Consider the following 24,000-nt stretch of genomic DNA (forward strand, 5'->3'; position numbering starts at 1 on the left):
AGCTTGCAAGCATGTTTAGTTATCCTACGCCAGAAACAATTCAAACATATTTTTTATTTCACTATAGAACAAGACATCTCTTGACAGCCGCTGACTATTCCCATTGTTCTGTTTCAGAATGACTACAGTGACCTCCAGCTAAACTCTGCTTTTTTTTACCCAGAAATCCCCTCAAAGCGGGTTGAATCTGCCTTTTGTTTTGGGATTTCTTCCTGACATGCACTCCTTGCCTTACAAACACTAATTCACAAAGATCACAGGGAAAGCTAAACAGCAGTAAATAATCCTATTGGATACCCCAGACCCACGACACTGGTCAATTATGGCTTTGTAACGAGAAGAAGAAGAAAAAAATGAACTTAATCCAAACACTTGAATAGCTTCTTCCTCCCTTTCTCTGGGCATCATCCAGTTCCACTTGGCTAAAGCTAAGCAGGCCCCCCCCCTTACCCTGGAGCAGCAGTGGTTTATTAATAGAGCTCATTGTGCTATAAAAGGATACAGGGGGCTATTGCTTATGCAGGACAAGAGGAGAGGGACAAGGTGTTGACAGGAAGCTTCTCATCCAGAGCAGTCCCTGAGGCTAGCGTAGGCTTCTGATTGTAACCCTCCACTCTGTATTGTGGTGGACCGTATGAGGCGAGCAGGACATAACGGTTCTGGTTAAGACTTATTTCTCTGTGTCTCTTGTGTCGCTAGACCGCAACTGTGCTCTCTACCTCGTCCATTAGAGCCCACAGCTATGTGTAATTACAGGAAGGAAAGACGAGCTGTTGACCAGCGAACATTCAAAGATTGGATCCGTCCTAAAAGTCTGGGGTTTGGGGGGGGGGGGGAGGCTTGTGTGCATGTATGTGTGTTTGTTATGTATGTGTGTGAAAGCAATTTTCAATTGTGGCTTGTAGTGTGTGTGTGTGTGTGTGTGTGTGTTTGTGTGGATGGAGAGCGATGAGGGATGGATTGAGTTGAGGGGACATGGGAGGGGGGGTAAGTCTGTGCGGTGAGACGCGGTTTAGGCAGGGGGACGGATTGTAAACACAAGGAGCGTTGTGGTCGCAATGCAGAAAGACAAGACACTGGGTTGTTTCTGAGCTTTTTGCTCTTTTTTTTGCGCACATGAAAAGGATTTATCTACCAACAACAGGGGCCAACTATATTCCCAGTCGCTGTATAGGCCACTGTGGTTCCCTTTATGGCCGCCCAAATCAAAACAAACTTTGTGACCAAATATCTAAACACAGCAAAAGAAAATTCTCTCAGGGGGAGTGGATTACACTTGGTGTTTACTCTGTTTATTCAGATCACCGCTGCTTGCTACCAAAGGGGATGATTTTTCTTCCGTGTGGATTTGCATAAAACAACATAGATTACAGATGAACAGATAACACATACAGTAGGAACAACAACAGTACAGTATGTACATGTGGTAGTCATTTCCCCCCCGGGGGGGCCACCCATAGCGTGACATAAACACTGATGTTCCTGAAAGACACTTTGGACCCAAAGCATCTGTCATTTATATGTTGTGACATGCTACATAAGGCACCATGGTGATGTTATTAGACTATAGAAGCATAAGATGAATTACAGATACACAGCCCTTCTTTCTTTTATGTGCAAATTTCGACGCAGCTAAACATTTTGACAATTGATCCAACTTAGCCCACTCGCGCACACACACACACACACACAGACAAACTGGGACCTTTCAGGCGTACTGGTGATGTATGTGACAGATTGTGCTCATGATGAAGTGGCGACTGTCACACTTACACTGGCACGGCTAACCAAGACAACGACAGACACACAGACCACACACAGATAGATACCAGGACACATGTGCACACACAGTAATCATCCACCCACCCACGCAAACATGTGTGCTTACACACACACACACACACACACACACACACACACACACACACACACACACACACACACACACACACACACGGACAAACACGGAACCAATATGGGGCCAAAAACCTGCTCCCTGTTAGGGCCATATCTAAATGAGGTGTAATTACGGTCCGACCTGTCATGTTGGAATTGGAACTGTGTGTGCGCTGCAGCCAAGCTGGCTTCCTGTTGCCCTGAAATGAGCCTGGATTCCCTTGGATCATGTCTTCATGTTTGGCTCAGGGGAAACCAGAATGTGGTGTGAGAGAATCTTAAGTAGGTGTCTCTCCGTCTTTGCTAAACGGAGGCATAAAAAACACCCACCACAGAAGAACAGAGTGAGAGTCTGTCCTTTGAGGCACTATGAGTTGGGTTGGTGATGACATGATGTAACACTGGACTGGAGGGAACTAAATTGTCCAGTGAACCTATCATGTTGATGGGCAGCCATCTTGGCCATGAGCGAATAGCGAGGATGGAAACAGAAGACCTGCCCAAGATGAAGTGGCAGATAAAGGTCTGTCTCAGTGATGAGGACAGACACTGTGTTGTTTTAGGATGGCGTGAGAAGTGTTGAAAGGATAATGTATTGTGGGTTCATTTAGTATAGCAACTTAGATTGTTGTCTTCCCCCTACCCTTTAAAAGGTGCAGTGTGCCATATTGGAGTATTTAACTACATCTAGTGGTGAAATTCTAGAACACTCCCTTGCTAACCCCTTCCATGAGAATTTTATTTAGAGAAGCTACAGTGGCCATCAAAGACAAGAAGCTAGTTACTCAAGTCTTTCAACAATATCAAGTGATGAGGTGAAGATCTATGTAGTTATTTAATCTATAGTACTTCTTCTTGGTCTTCCAATAGGTGAATTTACCCAGGATACCCATTATATATAAAAACGTGTCAGGCCGTTCGTCTATTCTCTGCATAAATGGCGCCCTCAGCGCCATGTTGATATAAAACGCTCATTCTTAAGTTATACATTTCTCTTTCCAAGCTATTATACACCAAATAAAACATATTAATACATATTATATTCCATTTCTACCGAGTATGTTCTGAAAAATTTGAATAAACAAAAAAGTAAGGTTCCATTGATATTTTGAGCTTACCTGGCTTGGAAGGTGAGGTGGTGGGTGAGGTCGGCCTCAGTGTTTAACAGTGGCTCGTGGTGGCCCTGTCCATGTATCAGCTGGCTCTCTCTCAGGCCCAGACTCCTCTTCTCTATGTGGACGATGACTGGATCTGGCAGGTGGCTCCTCATGACAAACAGTGGACTGAACACCACCTGATTGGATCATCCATACACAACAATCAGAAGTGAGACGTACTGAACAAACTGAACGCATCTTTATAAAGTCTGTGTTCTTGAATTACAGTTGTACTAATAATATATACACTGGGTTGTATATATAGCAGCAAAATACTGTAACAGAACAACCCAGTAAAAAACTTCAACAATGGCCTCTGATCAATTTAAGTCAAATTAGAACTAAAGTAAAATGATGTTTTGCTTTCAACACATTCGCTGTGTTTATCATGCGTGTGTGTGTGTTATAATCAGTGCCGCTTTTTTTATATGGCAAGACCTGAATAAAAGTATAGAATAGAAACGCTGTCCATATGAGTGTGTGTGTGTGAACAGGATACTCACCACTCTCTGCTGCATGTGAGAGCCAGGTTCAATTGTGATGAGAGTACACCACACGTAGAGCAAAGAACCACTGGAGCAAGGCACCTGGAAGGAAACAAAAAGGGATGTTTACTAATAAGTTCACGGCAATTCAAACCCTTTAAATGGAATGTATTTATGCCACAAGTCAAACTGAACTTGGGGAGAAAAGAAAATGTAATCAAGGACATTGGAGGGCAACTTGTTTGTGTTTGTTTGTGGTTAGAATATAACATGTTTATCTGATGAAATAAACGTCTTTGCTGTCTCTCGCTCACTGACAGAATATTTATCTCCTCCAGCAGTAACACATTATCATGTTTTTGTTTCCTGGCTTCTTCCAGTAGTTGAAAAGTTAGCTCTCCTTTTAGCCTGCCAACACAATATCATGGCTGAGGCGACTGACAACTGTTAGTGCCAGATAATGGGCCATTACGGCCGGTTAAATCCAAGCAAAGATTTAAAGGTTCAGAATGTGGCCATCAAAGACTGAACGCTCTTTATAGTGTCACTGGTGTTGTTTGACCCATTTCCTCCTCTCTCGTCATTAAAGCCTGGAGATGCCAAGGCACATTACCAGTGGTCTAGTTTATGACTGGCTGGGGACTGGGGAAGAAAGAACATTCAGTTTAATTACAGTGCACACTACTGCTCTAACCACTACACCACAAGCGCCCACCTAAATTTGATAATTCTTTATAATTTGTATGATGTCTATTGTTTTTTTATTCTTAATATATTTAAGGGCAATGTCAGTGATTTACAGGTCAAGCAAAAGGCTTAAGCTTTTACATTTTTTTAATAACATGTCTCCACCTGCTACAGAGGACAAGAAATAAAGACTTTAGTAAACGTTGACCTTCAGGTTTTCAGAAAACACTCAGTTTTTGGGAGGTTGTTTTGAAACAATGCGCAGGTTTTAGAGGGAGTTTTCCCTAGGCAGACTTAGGGCTCAATGGGTAACAGATGCTCTTTAGGCCCGACACAACAGAAACACTCAGAAGGTCAAGATGACCTCCTGTGCTTTGTCAAAAAAAAGGACAAGGGCATGAGGAGGAAGGATAGATATGAGTCAGAGGAGTTACCTCAGATGGATTACAGATACAGAATGGAGAGATAGAGGAGAAGAGAGGAAGACTTGGACAGAGGGCTGAGAGAGTGGAACAGGTGGACAAACTGGATGGACTGCCAGAGGATGAAGTAAATAAAGGAGAGGAGTTAACGACTACAAGATAACTGAGCGAGCCAGTGTGTGGGTGAGAGAGGGAAAGGGAGGAAACGAGAGAGTGAAATAGCAGACGGACAGACAGAGATAGTGAGAGATCTAAGGACCCCGCTACTAGTCCAGGCAGCTCTCTCTCATAGGGAGCCAAGCCCTCCATATGTGTAATGAATGGCTGATCTGAGAGCAGCGGAGATAACAGCAGAGGTTTTGGAGCGGAGTCAGCGATGTGCATAGCCACACACACACAGAAGCCCGATATGTAGAATGTCTAGCTGTTAACAGCATGGGGCTTATAAAGGGAAGAAAACAAAGAGACGGACGGACAAAGGCAAGGGGAGCGAGGAAAAATACACAGCGTTCATACTGCATTTTTCAAGTCAAATTTAATCACTTTTCCAGCACTTGAACAAAAAAGTTCAACTCTAAATATGGGGGAAAAAATATGATTATGATTTCATTCATTACACTATCTGTAAAAAGTTAGGGTGTTCATATTATGTATATTGGAAATCACCTAATAAAGCTATTGAAGAAAAACACATGGATTCTCTATAAAAAATGTAATATGAAAATAGAAGAAGTAATAAAATCCAGTAAAAAGAGGTGTGTCCTGTGTGTGCTGGGTAGTATGTTTTACTGGGGCAGATTATGAGTCACTGGATCACATAACCTGGAAACTATTGTAATAGTTTGGTCCAATTTGACTATCAAACACTATCAACCAAAATGAGTGCTACATAAGCCCAATTTATGTTTTGATAATCATTTTCAATAATATTGCCAGGTTGCATGAAGGTATTGAACACAAATAATCAGTTTTGTGTAAACTACTCCGTATTTTACAGACAAGTCAATGGAGGAAATCCAGCATTTCCCAGTAATGTGTTCAGATTTCGTGCACATTTCAACACATTTAAAATCAGGCATTTTCCAGACTTTCCAGACAAACAGAGAGAGAGAGAGAGAGAGAGAGAGAGAGAGAGAGAGAGAGAGAGAGAGAGAGAGAGAGAGAGAGAGAGCAGCAGGGATGGAGTGAGGGAGTGATCGTCTGGCGCTAATCCAGCGGCGTGAAAGTGCCTTCAAAGCCCTCTCCACTGTGCCCACATATCAGCTAGCGTTTCCTGTCCATGGTTAGTGTTGTTATGAGAGAACATAAACTGTATTTTTCTGCCTCTCAACATGCTCTGGTTACGGGGGCTGGAGGGGCCTTTGTAAGCCTATCTGTGGGGAAGATCTCAATGTGTTCTCTAACAGCAGAGAAGCAGCGCGGGGACTCTGCCACTGTGGCCACCCAGGAGAAGAGGATCCGGCCCACAGTTGGTGGTCCAGTCACCAGCGCCAAACACACGTGTGTGTGTGTGTGTGTGTGTGTGTGTGTGTGTGTGTGTGTGTGTGTGTGTGTGTGTGTGTGGATGGAGACTAGGTCGGAAGTATTGGACAGTGCAATGTCTGTCTATCTGTGTTTGTCTGGACACTGGACCCCACATTCAACAGCTTCCATCTTGATAGAAAATATATAGTCTATACTGTGAACGATGCTGACATTAAAACTTCCGTGAAAATAACTCATAGCAGATCGTTATTAAAACACAAATGATGCATCTTTACTATAGTCGTAAAGCAGATTAATAATATAATTGCTCTCTATGTGCAGCAGGCTGTGAGACAAGATCAAATGGACTGTCTAATAAAAGCAACAACAATGTGGAGAATATTCAATACCTTTACTCCTGTACAGTGCAGTAAAGTTACAAGTGGAGCTGTTTTCGGTAATAAGGAGGTTGTAACCCATAGTCTGCCTTATGACAAAAGCAAATATGCATCGTTTGTGTTTTAATAACATTTGGCTTACGTGTTATTTATCCCTGGAGTTTGAATCTATCAACATCTTTCGAGCTTTACCATAGTTTTAAACTGTCGAGTTTATTCTTGACATTTAGACTATAAAAAATATATATAATATATAAATATAATCCACGCAGTGACTCGACACTCTCAATCTCACATGTGTTGGTGGTTAGCGTACCTGTACAACAGAGCTGCTGCTATGGCCCTTGTCCCTCCTCTCCAGCTGGACGTCTTGGGACCAGTCATCATCCCCTCTGGCCTTCACACACAGCTCAGTCATCTCCTGGTCCTCTAGCACATAGGAGGGCAGCTTGAGGCCAGCCTCCAGGCAGGCACAGTGTTCCCTCACCACCGTCTGCCCGTCAGCACCCACATAGTGCTGCACCACACGCAGCTCTATGTCCTGCTTCAGGTAGCTGCACATCACCTGACGACCACAGATGATCACCTGGAGAGGACAGGGACACAGGGGGAGACATGGAAAAAGTTAGCGATTAGAAACAGACAGAGAGTTTTGAATGGTGTTTGGTGTTTTGTGCCCCCAACCGAGCCTTGAAAGGAGCGCTGGTTAAGGTTAGGGTTAGGGTTAAGGTTAGGGGATAGGGCCTTCCAGGCAGCGCTGCCTTGGGGGCACAAAACACCATCAATCAAAACACAATATTGTTGGTTCGTTCAGCATGACCTCACAGAAAAATGGGTTAGCTCAAGACTTCAATAACACACACATGAGAGTTTGACACTCTTAACTAAAGCATGTTTTTTGAGTGGTTTAGGATAAAATATCCTAAGCCAAGTTTGATGTTTCCCACTTCCTCATGGCACTGTGAACATATTATGCGATTTTTGTTAGCACATTTTGGAAAAAGATACTCAATAATAGCGAAATTATCCTAAAAAATTACGATGGGTAATTTTTTGTAACATAAGGACATACAAGGGAAGAATTGGCTCCATATGGTCTTCATAGATGTAGCCTGATTGCTTTCCTCACACCCTGACCAATTCCCAACTACATACAGACACACAATCATACTGCTTCAGTCTTATGTCATGTACCACCAATACGAATGGGATTCAAATTGTGTGGACACTTGTGCAAGTATTTATGGACACACACACACAGAGCCAAGCCACATCCAGCAGGGAGCTCTCATCTGGGAGTGACATATTTAATTGTGCTAAGAATTGATTGCTTTCACCTCCCTCCGTGGGTGTGTGTGTGTTTATGTATATACATGCGCGTGTGTACGGCTGTGTGTGTTCCGCAGGTTATGACTCTGATAATGATCTTGGAGAGAAAGATATCCGACCCTAATGAGGGAAATATCTCCATCAATCATAACTGTATATCCAATCGCAGACACACACAGTCACGTCAGCAGTTAGCTGTAGAGACACACACACACATTCCCTGATTGCCCATCTTTCTCTTCATCTCTGCATTGATGTACATATGTGGAAATAATAATTAAAAAAAAAGCATAACAAGGGAAATACTATGTTACAGAGAATTAGAAATATTTGCAGGCTGCAAATGCCTTTCCTAATTTGAATATCATTGTAAACTGAAACCTAATGGTCCATCAAAAATAACCAAATCATTGATCATGTAGTTATTGTCAGTAGCAGCTCTAATGCCCCAGCCTTCACATGTGTTCTACCACAGGAATCAAAGCATGCCCAAGTGTTTGTGTGTCTGCCTAATTAGAGAATGCATGTGTATATGGTATTTATATGAGGGAGATTTATACCAAGGGGATTTTTTTGAACAGCATCTAAACATGAGGTGCCAATATGAATAATAAAGACGCAGTGTCAATAAAAAAAATCAAAGGGTGGCTAGCTAGACAGAAAGAGATTATACAGCAGTGTGTGACACTTGAAGGATGAACCACTCCGCCCTTTAAAGAACAACACAAGATGAGGTATGCTTACACAGGCGGGAGCCAACTTCCTCTGTATTGGCACTACTGTGAGGCTTTGTGTTGTGAATTGGATGTGACCATCGCTCATAGCCTATCATTGGATCCAATGGGAACAAGATGTAAGCAATGTCTGGGACAGAGGGACGGAGGAATGTGAGAGGCTGAGTCTGTTTTGTCTGGAAGAGGAGAGGGAGACATGTGCGACACTTGACACTGTTTACATAAGTGTCACCGCTAGAATCTGATGGCATTGCGGCCTTCTCAGCAATACAACGTCTCTGCCTCGTATTTGTGGAAAAATCAAAAACATGATCCGCCGCCATTCTTGGTGTAAAAAGGAGGAATGTGGCCGGTTTATGATTTGGTTTATGATTTCCTGTGATCTTCAATGCTGATTGATGATGGGGCGCGTTGTGTTTTGGGATGGCTTCAAGCTCATACGCTTTTGTTTTAGTGCTATACAAAAAAAGATTGAAAAAAAAACAGAATACAGTCTGTTGTTAGCCGAGCAACAACTAAATCATAACACATTAATGGGAAAAAAGTGGGAGATTAAAATGTGCTCAGCCTTAAATGAGCACTGGGAAAAAGGCCAGGCTGCCAAAGTGACACATAGCAACAGTCAACAGGCATAATGCAAGAAATCACTTCATGCTTTGTGTGTAGTTCTGAAGCCCTTAGAGGAATTAGCAGGAAGATAATTCAGCGGATACCTCTATTTTTGGTTTTGATGAAAAGCTCTGATGTTGTCGGTACTGTGAGTGTTTTAAATGGGATTTTCTTTAACTGAAATCCAAGTTGGGTATATCTCTCCATTGTCTTTCATTTAAGTGCTTTAACTGACGATAAAGTTGTTGTTGCAGTTATTCCGATTAACCTCGATGGCGCTATGTGATGTTTTTTTTGTATGCAAAAATAATTCATACCAAATACTATTTATGAATTTGGTTGAAAGCTCAAGAAACAGTTACGAAGTGGAGATTGTGTAAAGATGTTTTTTTTAAGTATATATATATTTTTAAATAAAAACTTTGCCCCAAAAAACAACAACAAAAAACCAAGTAAAGTACCTGTTTCTGGACACCGTTGAGCTGCACCACCTTGATGATGAGCGAGGCGGTGCGTCCTTTGTACTGGATGGTCCTCAGCAGAGTTCCCACGTTGTCCACACTGAAGGCCTCAGACCAGCGCCAGTTCCCCCAGCCCTCGATACAGATGTGCAGCAGCTGCAGAATGGGACACCAGAAGACACCAGACATCAGAGGTTAGTCTCCCTGGCCTTTATTTATCCCCGAGCAAAAGGCAAGTAAACAACAAGATGCTTTGTTTAGAGGACTTTTGGTAGGGGGGAAAAGTGAGACAACACAGTTCCTGTTTACTGGTGCTGCACTGGCCCCGCTGCTGTTGGAAGTAGAAAAATGGAAGGTCGCACACAATAAACTGGCTGGTGGAAAACAGCCGATGTGGAAGCTTGTTACGGCTGCATGCATATGTCTGTGTGTCTGTGTGTGCGGTTGGATGCGGAAGGCTCTGTTCTCCGCACGTCTAAATAAGTTGTTGGTTTGCCTCTCAACCTTTTCAGCTTCATATTCATCACTTCACGTCCATGTGTGTGGCTGGGTGGAAACACACTCAGGAAGACCGCAAACAAACAGGGTATACTGTATCCAATCCTTTGATATTCAAACAACTTTGCAGCGGTGACAATTTTCCACATAATGCCTTGTTTTGTGGGCTACAAACATGGCAACAAGGCTTGAAATGTGTAAAGAAGTATGATTTCTAAAATTAACTACATCTGTATTCGCGGACAAAGCACTTATATAAGCTGCCATGAAGTGCATATTGCTGCAACCTTTTGATCCGTGCCCCCTTCCATCTAAATCCACTCACAAAGCATGGGGTACAAAAGGCTAGCGGGGCTGGTCAAACATCCATCCATGCATTCAGCACATCTGTGCTACGGTGAGGTCATCGGTCCACTTCTCACACACAGGATGCTGAGCGCTACATGACAAGGAAACCCATTTGTCAAACAATGTGAGTGTTGTCATGAGATTATGGTCACAATACAGGAGAAGAACCAAAAATACATGGATAGATCTAAAGCCTTCTCCCCCCCTCCTGAGGCAAGCGAGGCTGACCTTCCACCTGACTAAGCTCTCTGTGTCGGCCCTGGCTGCCAACACAAGTTCAAAACTTGCAACAGTTAAAAAGAAAGGGAGGAAGAGTGAAATGTGAGAAAGACAAAGAATGCATGTGAGTAAGACAGTCTAGAAAGACATGGGAGACAGGGAGGGTGTGTGTGTGTGTGTGTGTGTGTGTGTGTGTGTGTGTGTGTGTGTGTGTGTGTGTGTGTTCAATACCCTCCCAGAGGAGCAGTGGCCAGATTGAAACCCTTGAAAGGCGCTTTCTTTCTATTTTAGATTTACACTTTGGCTCGTCGCTTCAACGTGCCGAACATTTAGACAATCTGTTTAAAAGGAAAACAAATTACTGGTGGGGTCAGAGAGCGTGGGGGGACCCCGGTCAAGACCTTCTATGTTTCTCTCCACCGCACTCTTTCTTCACTGTTTGAAGGCAGATTTCTTTACAATAACACTCCTAATCAAAGCCCGAATTCACTTTCTTCAAGTTCATCCCTCCTCCCTGTCGGCTGAGTGGAAATGACATAATTATTTCTCAGATCTCCCGCTCGGTGTGGACTCTCGCTCACGGGGAAAGTGGCAGAGTGGTGTAAGAAATGTCCAGGTGGCGCAGGTTAAGGTTTAAGCCTGAGGGGTGGAGAACCAGCACTAACATCAAAATCAAAGCTACTTTTAGATCATGGCGGCTTGAGGTAAAACGTCAAAACAACTGTAATGTGTGAATTGTCTGCCATTTTGCTCCTACTTTCTCTTTAAGTGGAACAATAGTAGATGTGACAGACACATTGTGATGTTGCTTTCAAACTTGTAATCTTCCTTAATATGGTCATAATAATGTTGTGGTGGTGAACCCCATTCTGCCGTGCCATCTGTGAGGTATCGATTTGTTATTTCAACACTCTCTCTCCTTTTAACCCCTGTCCCCTCCCTCTCTCACTAGTGCACTTCATCACGCCCGTGGCTCAACCTCACCTTTAAAAAAGGGAAAAGTCATAATATTGTCTTTCCACAAACTTCAAACGATGACCGGGCTCTTGTTTTAATTCATCACTGCTCTGACTCAGGCAGTGGAAGAAAAAAGCAACGGTGACACACGTGAACTGGACACGTAGGACAACAGGAATGAAAAATAAGAAGCTGCTTCGCCTCTTTGGGACCTATCCAACTGTTGTGACACTGAGAAAACCCAGTCAGCCACATGTGGAGGTTTTAGGCACATGGATCAGGCCTGCTGTTACGATAGCAATATTTAACTCAGTGGATAACTCTAACCAATAGAAATGTCTTTGTAGGAGGCTTAATCTGAAAAAAAACAAACACACATGTATACATCACACATTCCCTCAGATACATTATACAGTGAGTCTAAAGCTAATATGAGACGTCATCAGTTAGAGTTAGACAAATCAAATGGTGTGCTCCAAATTTTCTTAAAAGGTGTAGTCAGCTCTGTAAACAAAGGGTGTGTTAACAAAGGAGACACACAGTGTACCGTGCACACACAGTATGAACAGCTAGTGGATCGTGAGTACTGATTTTGACAAAATGTCATTATGACAACAGATTTCTTCAGAATCGCTGACTCCACCTTTAAGTAAGACATTCCAGCTTTGTGTTACTGCCCCCCTGCTGCTGCACAGTAAGGGAGGACGGTCAATAAGAGCACTAAGAGAGGTTTTCATAGTAATACAACTGTAACTGCATGTCACTTTAACAGATACTGGTTGGCATTCACTAAACAGCAACAGTTAACTTTTCAGTCCGTTTTTATGCCCAGGCATGTGAAGGAACCATAATCACATCTGCTTTCTAATTTGAAGATCTTTAACCTCAAGAAAATAAAAATGATGAAAAAGCCCCCGGGGCCTTATGAGAGTTAAACCCAAAGCCGCCTGCACTGTGTAATGGCTTGACAAGGCCAGCATGCCAAGGTGCCAAACTAAACTGTGAGGGAAATAGGTTGAAAACGTACTCAGTACACAAGTATGAAAGTGTAAATTATTTCATAATTTAAATAAGTTTTCGGAAACTACTCGGACATAAGTTAGATAAACATGCAGATAGTAATAAACTATAATATCTACTCTGTAGTCTCTTATACTAGTATCTTCAGAAAAATATTTTGAGCAAAACCAGCCTTCAGCTTGTAACCTCAGAACCAAATTCATTTTTTTTCTCTCTCATTTCCAAATAAATCTTTTTTAAAAACTCCTACACCCTCAGAAACTGGCGCTGAGTTGAAGTATGTTTTTAGTCCAAGACCAACTAGAACCCATTTGTCATACCATGATTATTTCCCAAATTTGGCATCAAGTGTGAAAGAAATATTGAAATCTCTCGTTGTTTCCATTAGATCTCTAGGGATAGATTGTGATTAGGGCTGGCCAATAGTAGACACTTTAGTTCCAGCAGTTTAGTGGGCCCAAGCTTTGGTACCAGAGTGATCTGCAACTGAGTAATTGGATGTAAATGCACAATGCATTCCATTTAGTACAATGCATTTCCAATCTGTAAAAATGCGTTGAACTGTATTGCATATCGTCTGTTATCTGATAGTGAGCATGCCTTGACCAGGTTCATGGCACACTGTTGCTTTTCCAATAACAACTCTGGCCACAAGCCCTGACATAGACAAAATACAAACATTCATCCAAATTCCTTGGATGTTATTTGACAAATGGTATTGATTTATCAAGAACAGGCTTTATTCATATTTTCCACCCATTAAAGGTGCATTATTCAGTTCCTGGGGAGGGAGATGTGTTTACATTTGTAGAGCCTGTAGTTATAGTTTACTAAACATATTTTCTTCATGTTATTCTTAGTATTGAATAATTATATCATCATAAATAAAAAAATAACTGTATTTTGAGGCACCTGGAACCACATGTAAGACTAGAGTATTTTTGAAAACAAAACTGAGGGTCCTGTTGCTGTAAACAACAACAGTGAAACAGTAACTTTTAAAGTAGCTTTTTATCTTCAAGCAGTGTTCCAGCAATCCAATTTTCCCATGAGGAAAGTTTTTTATTCAGTTATTAGAATATAACTTCGAAAATTTTCACTTCTCTGTCAAACCCAAAAGTTACATAGTGCACCTTGAATACAATCAAGCTACATGTATTCACCCCAATTCATAATGAATGAACTGACTAGAAGTTACTGGTATGCCTTTTGGTCTGACAGCACATCCCAGCCTTGTATCACATGAAGCTTTACAGTGACATGTTTTTCCAAATACACTAAAAAGATACAGATGATTCATCTCCGTTCCATGGAGATGAATCATCTGATTGATTTGACAATGGGACTCTTCTCCCAGTCTCTTTTATCTGTTTTTCCAAAGTCATAATGGCGAAGCCACATCATCACAGGGATTACTGGCCTCGTGCGATCAAACATGGCAATGATGAAAGCTGAAGTTTGATACGGCTGGTATACGACCATGTTACACATTACCACTGACTTTGCCACAATCCAATTTTGCTTGAATAACTTCGAGCCCGCAGGTACTGTTTAAATGTTGAGCACATAATGATGCTTTGACATATATGTTTTCAAACCAAACAGTCTGCTGAAATTGTGACTAACCTAAACCTAACGAGGAACACCTGTCCGCTAAACCAAATATCAGAGGGTCACGATACGATGACGAGAACATCCACATAGGATCATGTCGGGACTATGCATGCTCTTATCACAAGATCAACACCACATGAGCTATTTGAAACCCCGATCGCTCCCATGTCCTTGTCGCTATGGAAACCAAAAACGCAGAACCCAAATATGGGGGGGTGGGGGGGGGGGAGAGAGACTGACACATTCAGAAATGGTGTTAACGTCTGAGAATGACCATCACCGCCCTCCTTAAAACTGTAAGTTATATTCAGTGAGTCAATCAGCCAACCAATGTTTCATCATGGCTCAGATGTCATGGAGGCTGCTTTCTGGTCAATTGCTTAATCCCGTCCCAGGAGAAAATCATTAGCAACAAAGTTTCCTGTAAAAAAGACGGTGGGATATCGGTCAGTCATAACCAAAGCAATGACTATTAACTTCCTATTGAACACAGAGCCATTGCCTCATTCTGACGGCAAGTGTCTGCTGCTCTGACAACCTTGGAGTCAGTATGAATGTAGGACAATGGAAGCACAGAGAAAACACATGCAGATGGACAGACATAAAATCACTCTCTTCCTCAGACACCAAATGCACTTCAACCCCTGTCCCTATGCAGACAGTGTGAGACACTCCTGCCATCGTAACCAATATCCGTCTATTGTCCTCCGGCTGGAATGTGCTTGGGTGCACATAACACAAATTGAGTGTCTGTCCGCAGTGTGGAGATGTAATCAGTGTTCCCTGGATGCTGCAAAGACGGGCTGATAAAGCCACAGTGGTTGTTGGTCGTCTAGCCTTTACCACCATTCCTTCATTCCATCTCAGACTATAATAAAAAGATTTGTGTGAAAGAGTATTAGGGTCCCAGTAGAGAAAATAAAATAAGAAAAGGAAGTTTATTTTTTTATTATGCACGGTGGAGAAGGGATATTAAACTCGACAGTTTAAGACTGCGGTAAAGTCGGTAAGATGTTGACAGATTCAAACTTCCGGTATCAATAATTCATAAGCAAAGCGTTATTAAAGGTCAACTCCCTCTCTCATTTTCTCCACCTTTCTGAAACCCCCAGTCAGATTTATCTACCATTATGACATCATATGGGGAGAAGCCACACCCTCCCATTGCCAAACCAACTTAGTATTACATTCACCTGTGATTATCATACCCCCAGATATTCCTTTATCTAACTGTCAGTTTGATTCATACCAGTAGTTAGATTCAGGGCCAATTAGAGCAGACTGGGCTTTTTGAAAGGCAGGGCTTAAAGAGACAGGCTCTAAGATGGAGCGTTACAGACAGAGGCTGAAAAGAGGAGATTTAGCACTATGAGAAATCTAAAGGTTTTTTTGGACACTACACCATGTAAACAGTTTTCTAGTAGAAACCAAAATGACACAAACGATGTGTCTTAATTATTATTGTTAGGCAGACAATGAGCTACAACTCCATTTCTACCAACACCAGAGGTACTATAAGCTCGACTCATAATAGTTTGCTCTCTATGTGCTGTGGGCTATGAGACAAGAGCACGGTTTAATAAGCGCAACCCTGAAGAGAACAATATTCAATACCGTAGTTGTTAGTGGAGCTTAGAGGACGCCCAAGCTCAAGTTATTGACCTTGGAAGTTCAAATCTGTCAATATCATCCCAACTTCACTGTAGTCTTCAACTGTCACGTTTATTGTTGTTATTTCGACTTTATTCTCGACATTTCAACTTTTCAAGTGCATAATGAAAAACTTTTCCCTCACATTTTTTTCTCTTCCCCTAGCTCTAATATTCTTCCGTGGATTTGAGACTCTGAGACATGAGCTAAAGGTATAAACCACATATGTAGCTGTTGGGGATTTTAAGATGGTCAATTACCCCTCAATTCTATCCAAACACGTTTTGTATCTAAATATAACTTTCTGCAGCTTGAAACTGTATGGAAATATGAAATAATGTGAATTACATTTATTATACCGAAGCTTTAAAAATAGTCAGACAAGCCTTTGTACTGCCAATCTTATTTAAAGTCATCTGGGTGTAGAGGACAAAAAGAGGGATGTGGAACAGAGGCCGGTCTTGTCTGGTGAAATAACTTTGTGACCAGGGAGCTAAGCTAGCCACCTAACAAATGAGAAACAGGTTTTACACCCAGACAACAAAACAAAAGAGTATGGATTACATTGTCCTCTAGAAAAAAGGATGAGTATGGGAAAGAAGAGAGAGGTAGACAAAGTTGAAGTGCAGTGAGAGAGGGAGAAAAAAAAATAGTGCAAATGAGTTAAAGAGAGGACAGAGAGACACAACATGCATCCTTGCCAGGGCAGTGAGGGCTAACCCATGTAACATGAGGGAATTATGGTGGCTTTAACAGCTGTCTGCAATGCTCCTCTCCTCCTTGGCTGGCTCTCTCTCTGACACAAGGAGCAAGGCAGTGCATCAAAGCCCCAGATTTGCAAGTCTAAGAAGCGGTCTGAGATCTGGAAGAAGGTATAGAGAGAAGGCATTGTGTTGGAGTACGTGGTTGACAGTGGAGACGTTAAGAGGTTTACGCTTGACTAACACTGCTCCATAGTCCTCCCTCTGGTTTCTTACCAAGGCATCTGAGGCCTCCAGGGTTCCAGAAGATGCAGACGCGGCAAGTGTTTGCACCAAAATGAACGGAGTGTACAATAGAAGTACTGTCTGAGAGGAGAGAGCTTTGTTAACCACACGTTGGGGGGGATGAAGGAGTCAGTGGTCGAGGACCCTTGGAAGGACAGGGACCTTGTCCCGGTCAATGAAGACAAAAACAAAAGCTTGCCCCAGGCTTTTGTAGAAAATACAACACAGGGAAGCTATTGTAACATGCTGCACACGTACAGTATAGGGCCAAACACAGTACACGTACAGAAGAAAAACGCATACATAGGTTCACCCAGGGCACTTTCACACTTATATCCATCCAAATAGCCATCCTTTCTACTTGATTATTCCTGTCAAAGTGTATCCAAGCTTACACTAGGCAAACAGCAGGAACACATTAGTCCCCTGGAGGGACATACTGTACATAAACACATTTTTCCCCCAGACATACGCAAATAAACAAACACATACTGTACATACAAGTGAACAAAAAGTGGTATGTTCTTCATCAAAGGCTGACTAGGCAAGTGGAGACCTCAATCAGCCGTATCCGCGACCACAACTAGAGTGCCTCTCAACTACCAGCAACTGTGGGCTGACTGCAGTCTAGCTCAGACAACGTGAATGCAATTCATGTCTCCAGTGGTTTGACAATGCAATGCACAATGCAATGTAACACTTCACTACAGAGAGGATTGGTTCTACTACAAGGAAACCACAAGGTCTGCCGCTAAAGAACAAAATGCAGCATGGGTTAACCCTATACAGCTTCCCCTGACCGCAGAGTGGTAGATTGTGTAATGAAACTGAAGCCCAGGAAAATGCAGAAAGCACATCACCACAACATGGTCATACATCAAAATGTTTCTCCTGCTTGCAAATCCAGTGCCAGTAAGAAATGTGCAGTAGTGTCTTTAATTGGCTTTTCAAGTCTGACATACATGAATGGCACAACAATAACATCTTGATTAGGCTCTGGATGATGTTCAAACATATGTTCGACATGATTTTTAAATATTTTATTAAAAAAATTAAATGGGATTATTTTATGTGTGTGGTGATACGAAAGATGTACTTGTAAATTGACAGCCTTTTCTTAAGCAATGATTGGTGGTGAATCTACAGTTTATGGTGAGACATGTGTCTGGGTCCCAGGGTGTCATGTGACCTGTGACCACCTCCCCACCTAACCATGCAGCCCAGTGTTGTTCCCGTGGGATTGGTCATACAGCACTAAGGTGCTGTCCGTGGTGCTTAACTAAGGGCAGCACCATTGGGACCACAATGCTCACTGAATGGCAACCTGCTGCGTTGACCCTGTCTGTCTGCTTTCTCAGGACAGAAGCCAGCCAAGCAGGCACTGTATGTATGCAGCAGGATTTCAGACCCGCATTTTTTGCCTCTGACTAAGAATCGAGACTAATAACCACCATTCTTTCTTCTTTTGGAGTACAGTTCTGCCTGGTTAATTGCATGCACCATCATTGATTTGTCTTTCTGACCCTTAGCTGGATTTCTGGCATGTCAATTTAGCACAGTACAGAAAATAAATATACTACTTTACTAAATACTAAATCTTTGAAGGAGGTTAAATCTAGCCATTGTTGTGTTTTTTTAAATGATACTTTAACAAAACACATAAAAAATAAGGAGGTTTTCAAAACAAAGCCATCCGCCACATTGACAGTGACATAGCTCATTCTCTAACTTTAATCATAGTACAACACGGGTTGTTAGGACTGTGATCTCAACTGAATAAATCTGCTGTTATATTGTGGCCTAGGGTCATTAAAACACACCACCACTGTTGTCATGTGGAGACCAACCAGATACAGTTCTGCTGCCCAAACAGGGTTACAGCCCGCAGTTTAAGACTCGTTGTTTTAGTTTCAAGGCCAACGATTTGATGGCGAGAACGAAAACATATTTCTTAAAACTGCTAACACATTGGCAAGTTTAAGAAAGATTTACATAGGAAAACAAATACAAGATTCTAGCAGCTCAGCTCTCATCAACATGATAATTAAATTAATCTCCTCGTGTCAGAGGGAGAGCTTCCTCTGGGACAAACTACACGGGGAGTGGAATTACTCAAATATACAGCACACACACACAAGCACAAGCGCACACACACAAAAACTAGCACACACACACACACACACATACACAGTCATGACATATCAATGGCTCATCAGATATACAACATGAAATCCAAATGAAAACCTCACAGCATGTCAGTAAGAGTGAGAAAACAAACTCTTCTGAAGGCTGGGCTGGGCTGGGAGGGATGAGCAGGAATTAACTGTACTGAGATTCTTTTTTCAAAGTGGGTAGTGAAGGTGGAGACTGACTGTCCTCCCTGTATTTCTCATAAAACATCTTGGCTGTGGCAGCTGCAGTAAAAATCTGGGGAATGTATTGTTTCAACACAATTGGATGAGGACCAAAATGGTGGGTTGCAGAAAGATGCGAATGGGTCCCCAGAACATTCAGGAGTCAATTGATTTGAAGAAATGACAGGCAACATGTTGAAACGTTTTGGTTGCGATTGAAATGAAAAGCAAACATTAGGCTCCAAACGTCTTGAACCATATCGTATTAATCAATTATCAAGCCTACTCCCAAGCACTGCGGGAGCAACCGTTACAGCCTTCCAGTGACATAAGACACTGAGAATAAATAAATAGTAACAAAAGTCACGTGCCAATTTATCAGAAACCTGGGTATACAGGCATGTTAGATGTTGATGCATTCAGCCCTGTTGCAGATTTACTAGTTGCTGGAATGAACACCGGTTGAGTATGCACAAGACACCATCGAGCCTTAGTGTGGGCAAATTTTAACATTCTGGGAACATGTAATTGCCTGTGACCTCTGACCTTATGGAGCTATGATGTGTATATGTAATCCCTTATGGTTTTATTTCTCAACAAGAGTTTATGAGTTTGAAATGGCAGATAATAGAATAATTCAAAAAATGGTTCAGCATTCGGCAAAAGAGTGCTACTCAATATTTACGGATGTTGATATGCTGAATATGTCAAGAATAATTTCGGTGCTAATATTCTTTATGTGGCCATTGGGGTAGGCAGATTCAAAGCTATTCATATACTGTATGATGAACTGTTCCCTTTAACTCTTCCTCAATTCTTCCTTAGCTTAACTGCTGTATTATGTGAGCCGTACTGACTAAGAAGACCAAGTCCTCTTCACTTACTATGGACATTTGCCATGGAAGCTGGAGCAGGAATGTGAACGGTGCATAGCTGAATAGGGCTGTAACCTGGCCTAATGATGACTGTTCTGTCTGTCTGTCAGAGGTTATCCTACCCAGGAAGCCATGCTCTTAATGATCCCCTCTCTAAGGGCTGACTGAGCATCTGACCCCCTGACTCACACACAATGTGTCGCTTGTTGCCATAGAAACAAAATGTTAAAATAACCAGTGCATAAAGCATCTTCAAATTTGATCAGTCAGCCAATATATTTGATGATCTTTGGCAAAGTCTTTACTTTAATATTCACGGTGGGTGCTATTTATTTAATAATCGATTTTTATTCCACAAGTGGGTTAGCTTCAACATGCCTGGACAGGATAGAGAGTGTGACACTACAGTTATAAATGACTGTACTGTTGTTACACACTGATGACATCATCAATGCATGTGAGCTTAGACACAAACCATGATCAAATTGTAACTGCCTGTTGATAATTAATAAAAACAAATATTTGAGATTTTTTTTTTAACTCTTTGACAATCCAATTGTCTACCTTTAATTTGTCTTTTTACTAGCTAAGATAATGCCTTAAAGTACAAGCTGGCCTTCATTCTTATGAGTATAAACAACCGGAAAGGGCAGCTTTTCTTCAGGCGTCATAATTGACAGCAGTGGCTTTCGCTGGCTTTTCTCTCTCTGAATTGAGCTAATATCCCTCAAAGGGTCGGCCTAATATTACTGCAGTTAAAGCCACAGTATTGGACGAAGAGCACAGCTAAACCACTTCACTTGAGGGCAGTGTTTCTTAAACAATGGAGGTCAGGAGGATGCTGGAATACGGAATCCTATTGGACAAAAGAACTGACACAATTTAAGGGATAAAAATAAACTCATTTTGAATAATGTGCTATAACAGTTGAGCCTCGCTGTACAGTAAGTTTAAAATAGAACCGGGGAAAAGATCAAGATTGATTGAAGTGTCCATGGCAAGTAAGCAACAGTTAGACCCACCTGCATGATAATAGAAAACGTGAACAAGCAGATAGTATACACTGATGTAAAAAAAAATCTCACACACACCCACACAGACACCCACAAATACCTCCCTGTCATGCCTGCTTCCAACAACACAGCCAATCCCACCACAAACTAATAGTCGTGGGGCTGCTATCTCCAACACATTACCCCTGGGATCCACACACACTCACACAACACTGACACACATTGACAAATACTCCCCCCCCCCCGTCCCCACACACACACTGACACATATAATACCAACAAGCAAAGACACACATCTAGTATAAGAGGGGTTGAGCCCTTCTCTAGAGGCTGGCTCCCGGGGTAAGATGCAATTCATTCAAACAGTGAATATTACTTGTAGGCACTTAAAAAGTCCTTCCCAAATCCAGGGGGCTTTCTACGCCCCTCTCCCTGCTAACCACAGTGACCACAGGGATTTCCATCAGCTAGGCTGCATCCTGTACCAGGCAGCCAGATATTTCAACCATCCACACCACACCACACCACACGCCAGCGCCTTGAAAAACAGCAGGGTGGGGACAGTGAGTGTGATTGTGTGTGAGGGATGTATAAACTCTGCTTAATTATAGTGAATGTTTAGTTATACACATGATCAGCTTGGCATTTTTTGGTAAGTGTATCAATCTGTATCTATCTCTCTATTGACGTTTCTCATTCAATAGATATATATGAAATAAATAATACATATATAAATGGAGGAAATTGTGTTTGCTTATAAACCTCTTCACCTTGGCCGGTAAATGCTAGGGTGTGAAGGCATGCTGCAGAGCCTGAAAGAGAGAAACTATAGACGGAGAGCTCTGACAGACTCCAGGCCTTAGGAAACATTTCATCCCAGTTTGTGTGTGTGTGTGTGTGTGTGTGTGTGTGTGTGTGTGTGTGTGTGTGTGTGTGTGTGTGTGTGTGTGTGGGGCACGTCTGTGTAGGTATGAATTTGATCAAGTGTTAGACCACAGCCCGCTCTGAGGACGTGACTGCCTCAATCGACCCTTTTAATGCATCTTACGGTTATGAGTGACAGCAGAAACAGGGGAGAGGGCTTGAGAGAGTGGAGAGAAACAGAGGAGCAGTGAGAGAGGGGAGTGTGACCTGAGCCGAGGTTCACATTTCACTGCAAAAACACTCTGCTTTAGCGCTCTCTTCTGAGACAAATGACAGATATTCGGAGGTATGTCAACATCGTGGGAAGTGCGCAATGGTCGGCCCGCTCAGGATCACACACATTAAGCAGCACTATAGCTTCTTTCGCAAACGGGACACAAGAAAGGCGCGCACGCACATGCACACACGCACACACACACAGGAGATTGCGGGATTATAAATATGCCTCCCTGTTTTAGTTCAAGCTGAAACAACAGCCAGGCCTCTGTTCATTTAGGAAGTTCTTTCCTCCCTTCTCCCGACTCTTTCTGACTCTGTCCATGAAACTGGCAATAGCAGCTGATTAAGATAGGATTAAAGGATTTAACGTGTGATAATAAAACCTTGTTGGCAAATGGACTGGACGCTGCTTCTTTTATATGATGCTTGTTCATCATGCACAAGAGAAACATGGGGAAAGGTGGGAGGGACAGCAAGATAGCCGGCAGACACATTTTTGGCCGTGTAGCCACTGTAGAATTCTTGAAGCCAATCTGTGCGAGTGTGAAGAGCACGGCCCATCCTTTGCCCCTAGCTTCCCTTTTTCCATGTCCTCCCGTATTCTCAAGTAGGCCTGTACAGTATCGCCCCCTTTGACAACTTCTTGCTACCCTTCTTCTGCTACTTCTTCTTCTTCTTCGCTCCCACCATCTCTCTCTCTCTCTCTGTCTCTATCTTCCCTCTTTTCAAGATGATCTCATGTCCAGTAAGTTTCTCGGGGGAACTGGAAACAGAAAGATTACTTTACAACAGCAAATTAGTAGCTCTGGCTTTTTTTATGTGTGCGTGAGTGTGTGTTTGCCTGCTGGGACAGGTCAGCTGGGACACACACATCATACCAGAACCATGAGGACAGAGCTGACGATCCCTGGCTTCTCAACAGGCTCCTCCAGGCCTCCCGGACAAGACAAGATTGCATGAACAATGTGGTGGGGGGATGTGGGGGGGGGGGGGGGGGGGGGAATGTGTGCTTTAGCATGTGGTGCAAGAAGTTGTATGCAGTGGGGGAAAAGTAGGCAAGGTTGGGAGGTAGAGATGGATGAACTCAGGACAGAATGATGGTAGCAATGGTAGTCATTGGGGTTAAGGGGGCTAACTTTGTGCGTTTGTGTGTGTGTGTGTGGGTGTGTGTGGGTGGGTGAGCTCATGTCAAGAGAGCCGACAAAGGCAAACCAGGGCTACGTACGGAGCAGTTGTGAACATGGATGTTGTATGGAAGGAAAAAGGCACACAGTGAGAACTACGTGAATCCATAAAGAAAAGGCACTGGGGATGGTCAAAACAACGGATCAGAGAGGACCAGATGTGTGGCTGTACGGTTCCAGGGGTTATCCAAGGTCCTGATCCTGAATAAAAGTAATAAGAAGACATACTACTGCCGCCCCAACGGACAGCACTTACTGGGAGAGATAAAATAATGACTAAGTTGCCTTCTAGCCAGAGTCCAAGACAGGACAGGACAGCCAGGCAAGAGCTAATGAGCTCAGGCCAGCATGCTCGTAAACACCAGAACACAGGACAGTGCCCAGGGGGATTGAGAAAGGGACAAGGACAGCGCTGGATAGTAAGCTGTGTGCTGTTGTGAAGAGAAAAGCACAAATGTCCAAATGAGACCCTGTAACACAGTGGAAGCCAGAGACTG

At 42.7% G+C, this 24,000-nt stretch overlaps 1 protein-coding gene across 2 annotated transcripts in view; it reads right to left on the reverse strand.

The window, feature by feature from the left end:
* vps13b (vacuolar protein sorting 13 homolog B) overlaps positions 1-24,000 on the reverse strand; it is a 379,499-nt gene that overhangs the window by 26,109 nt on the left and 329,390 nt on the right. For both annotated transcript variants that reach the window (XM_080038971.1, XM_080038972.1), the window contains exons 47-50: positions 9,643-9,798; positions 6,826-7,095; positions 3,557-3,640; positions 3,015-3,190 (exon numbers count right to left, since the gene is read on the reverse strand). In XM_080038971.1, coding sequence (XP_079895097.1) covers positions 3,015-3,190; positions 3,557-3,640; positions 6,826-7,095; positions 9,643-9,798 — 686 coding nt within the window. The remainder of the gene's footprint in view (positions 1-3,014; positions 3,191-3,556; positions 3,641-6,825; positions 7,096-9,642; positions 9,799-24,000) is intronic.

This window comes from Ammodytes marinus (genome assembly GCF_949987685.1).
Source record: "Ammodytes marinus genome assembly, chromosome: 13".
In the NCBI taxonomy this organism is placed as follows: domain Eukaryota; kingdom Metazoa; phylum Chordata; class Actinopteri; order Uranoscopiformes; family Ammodytidae; genus Ammodytes; species Ammodytes marinus.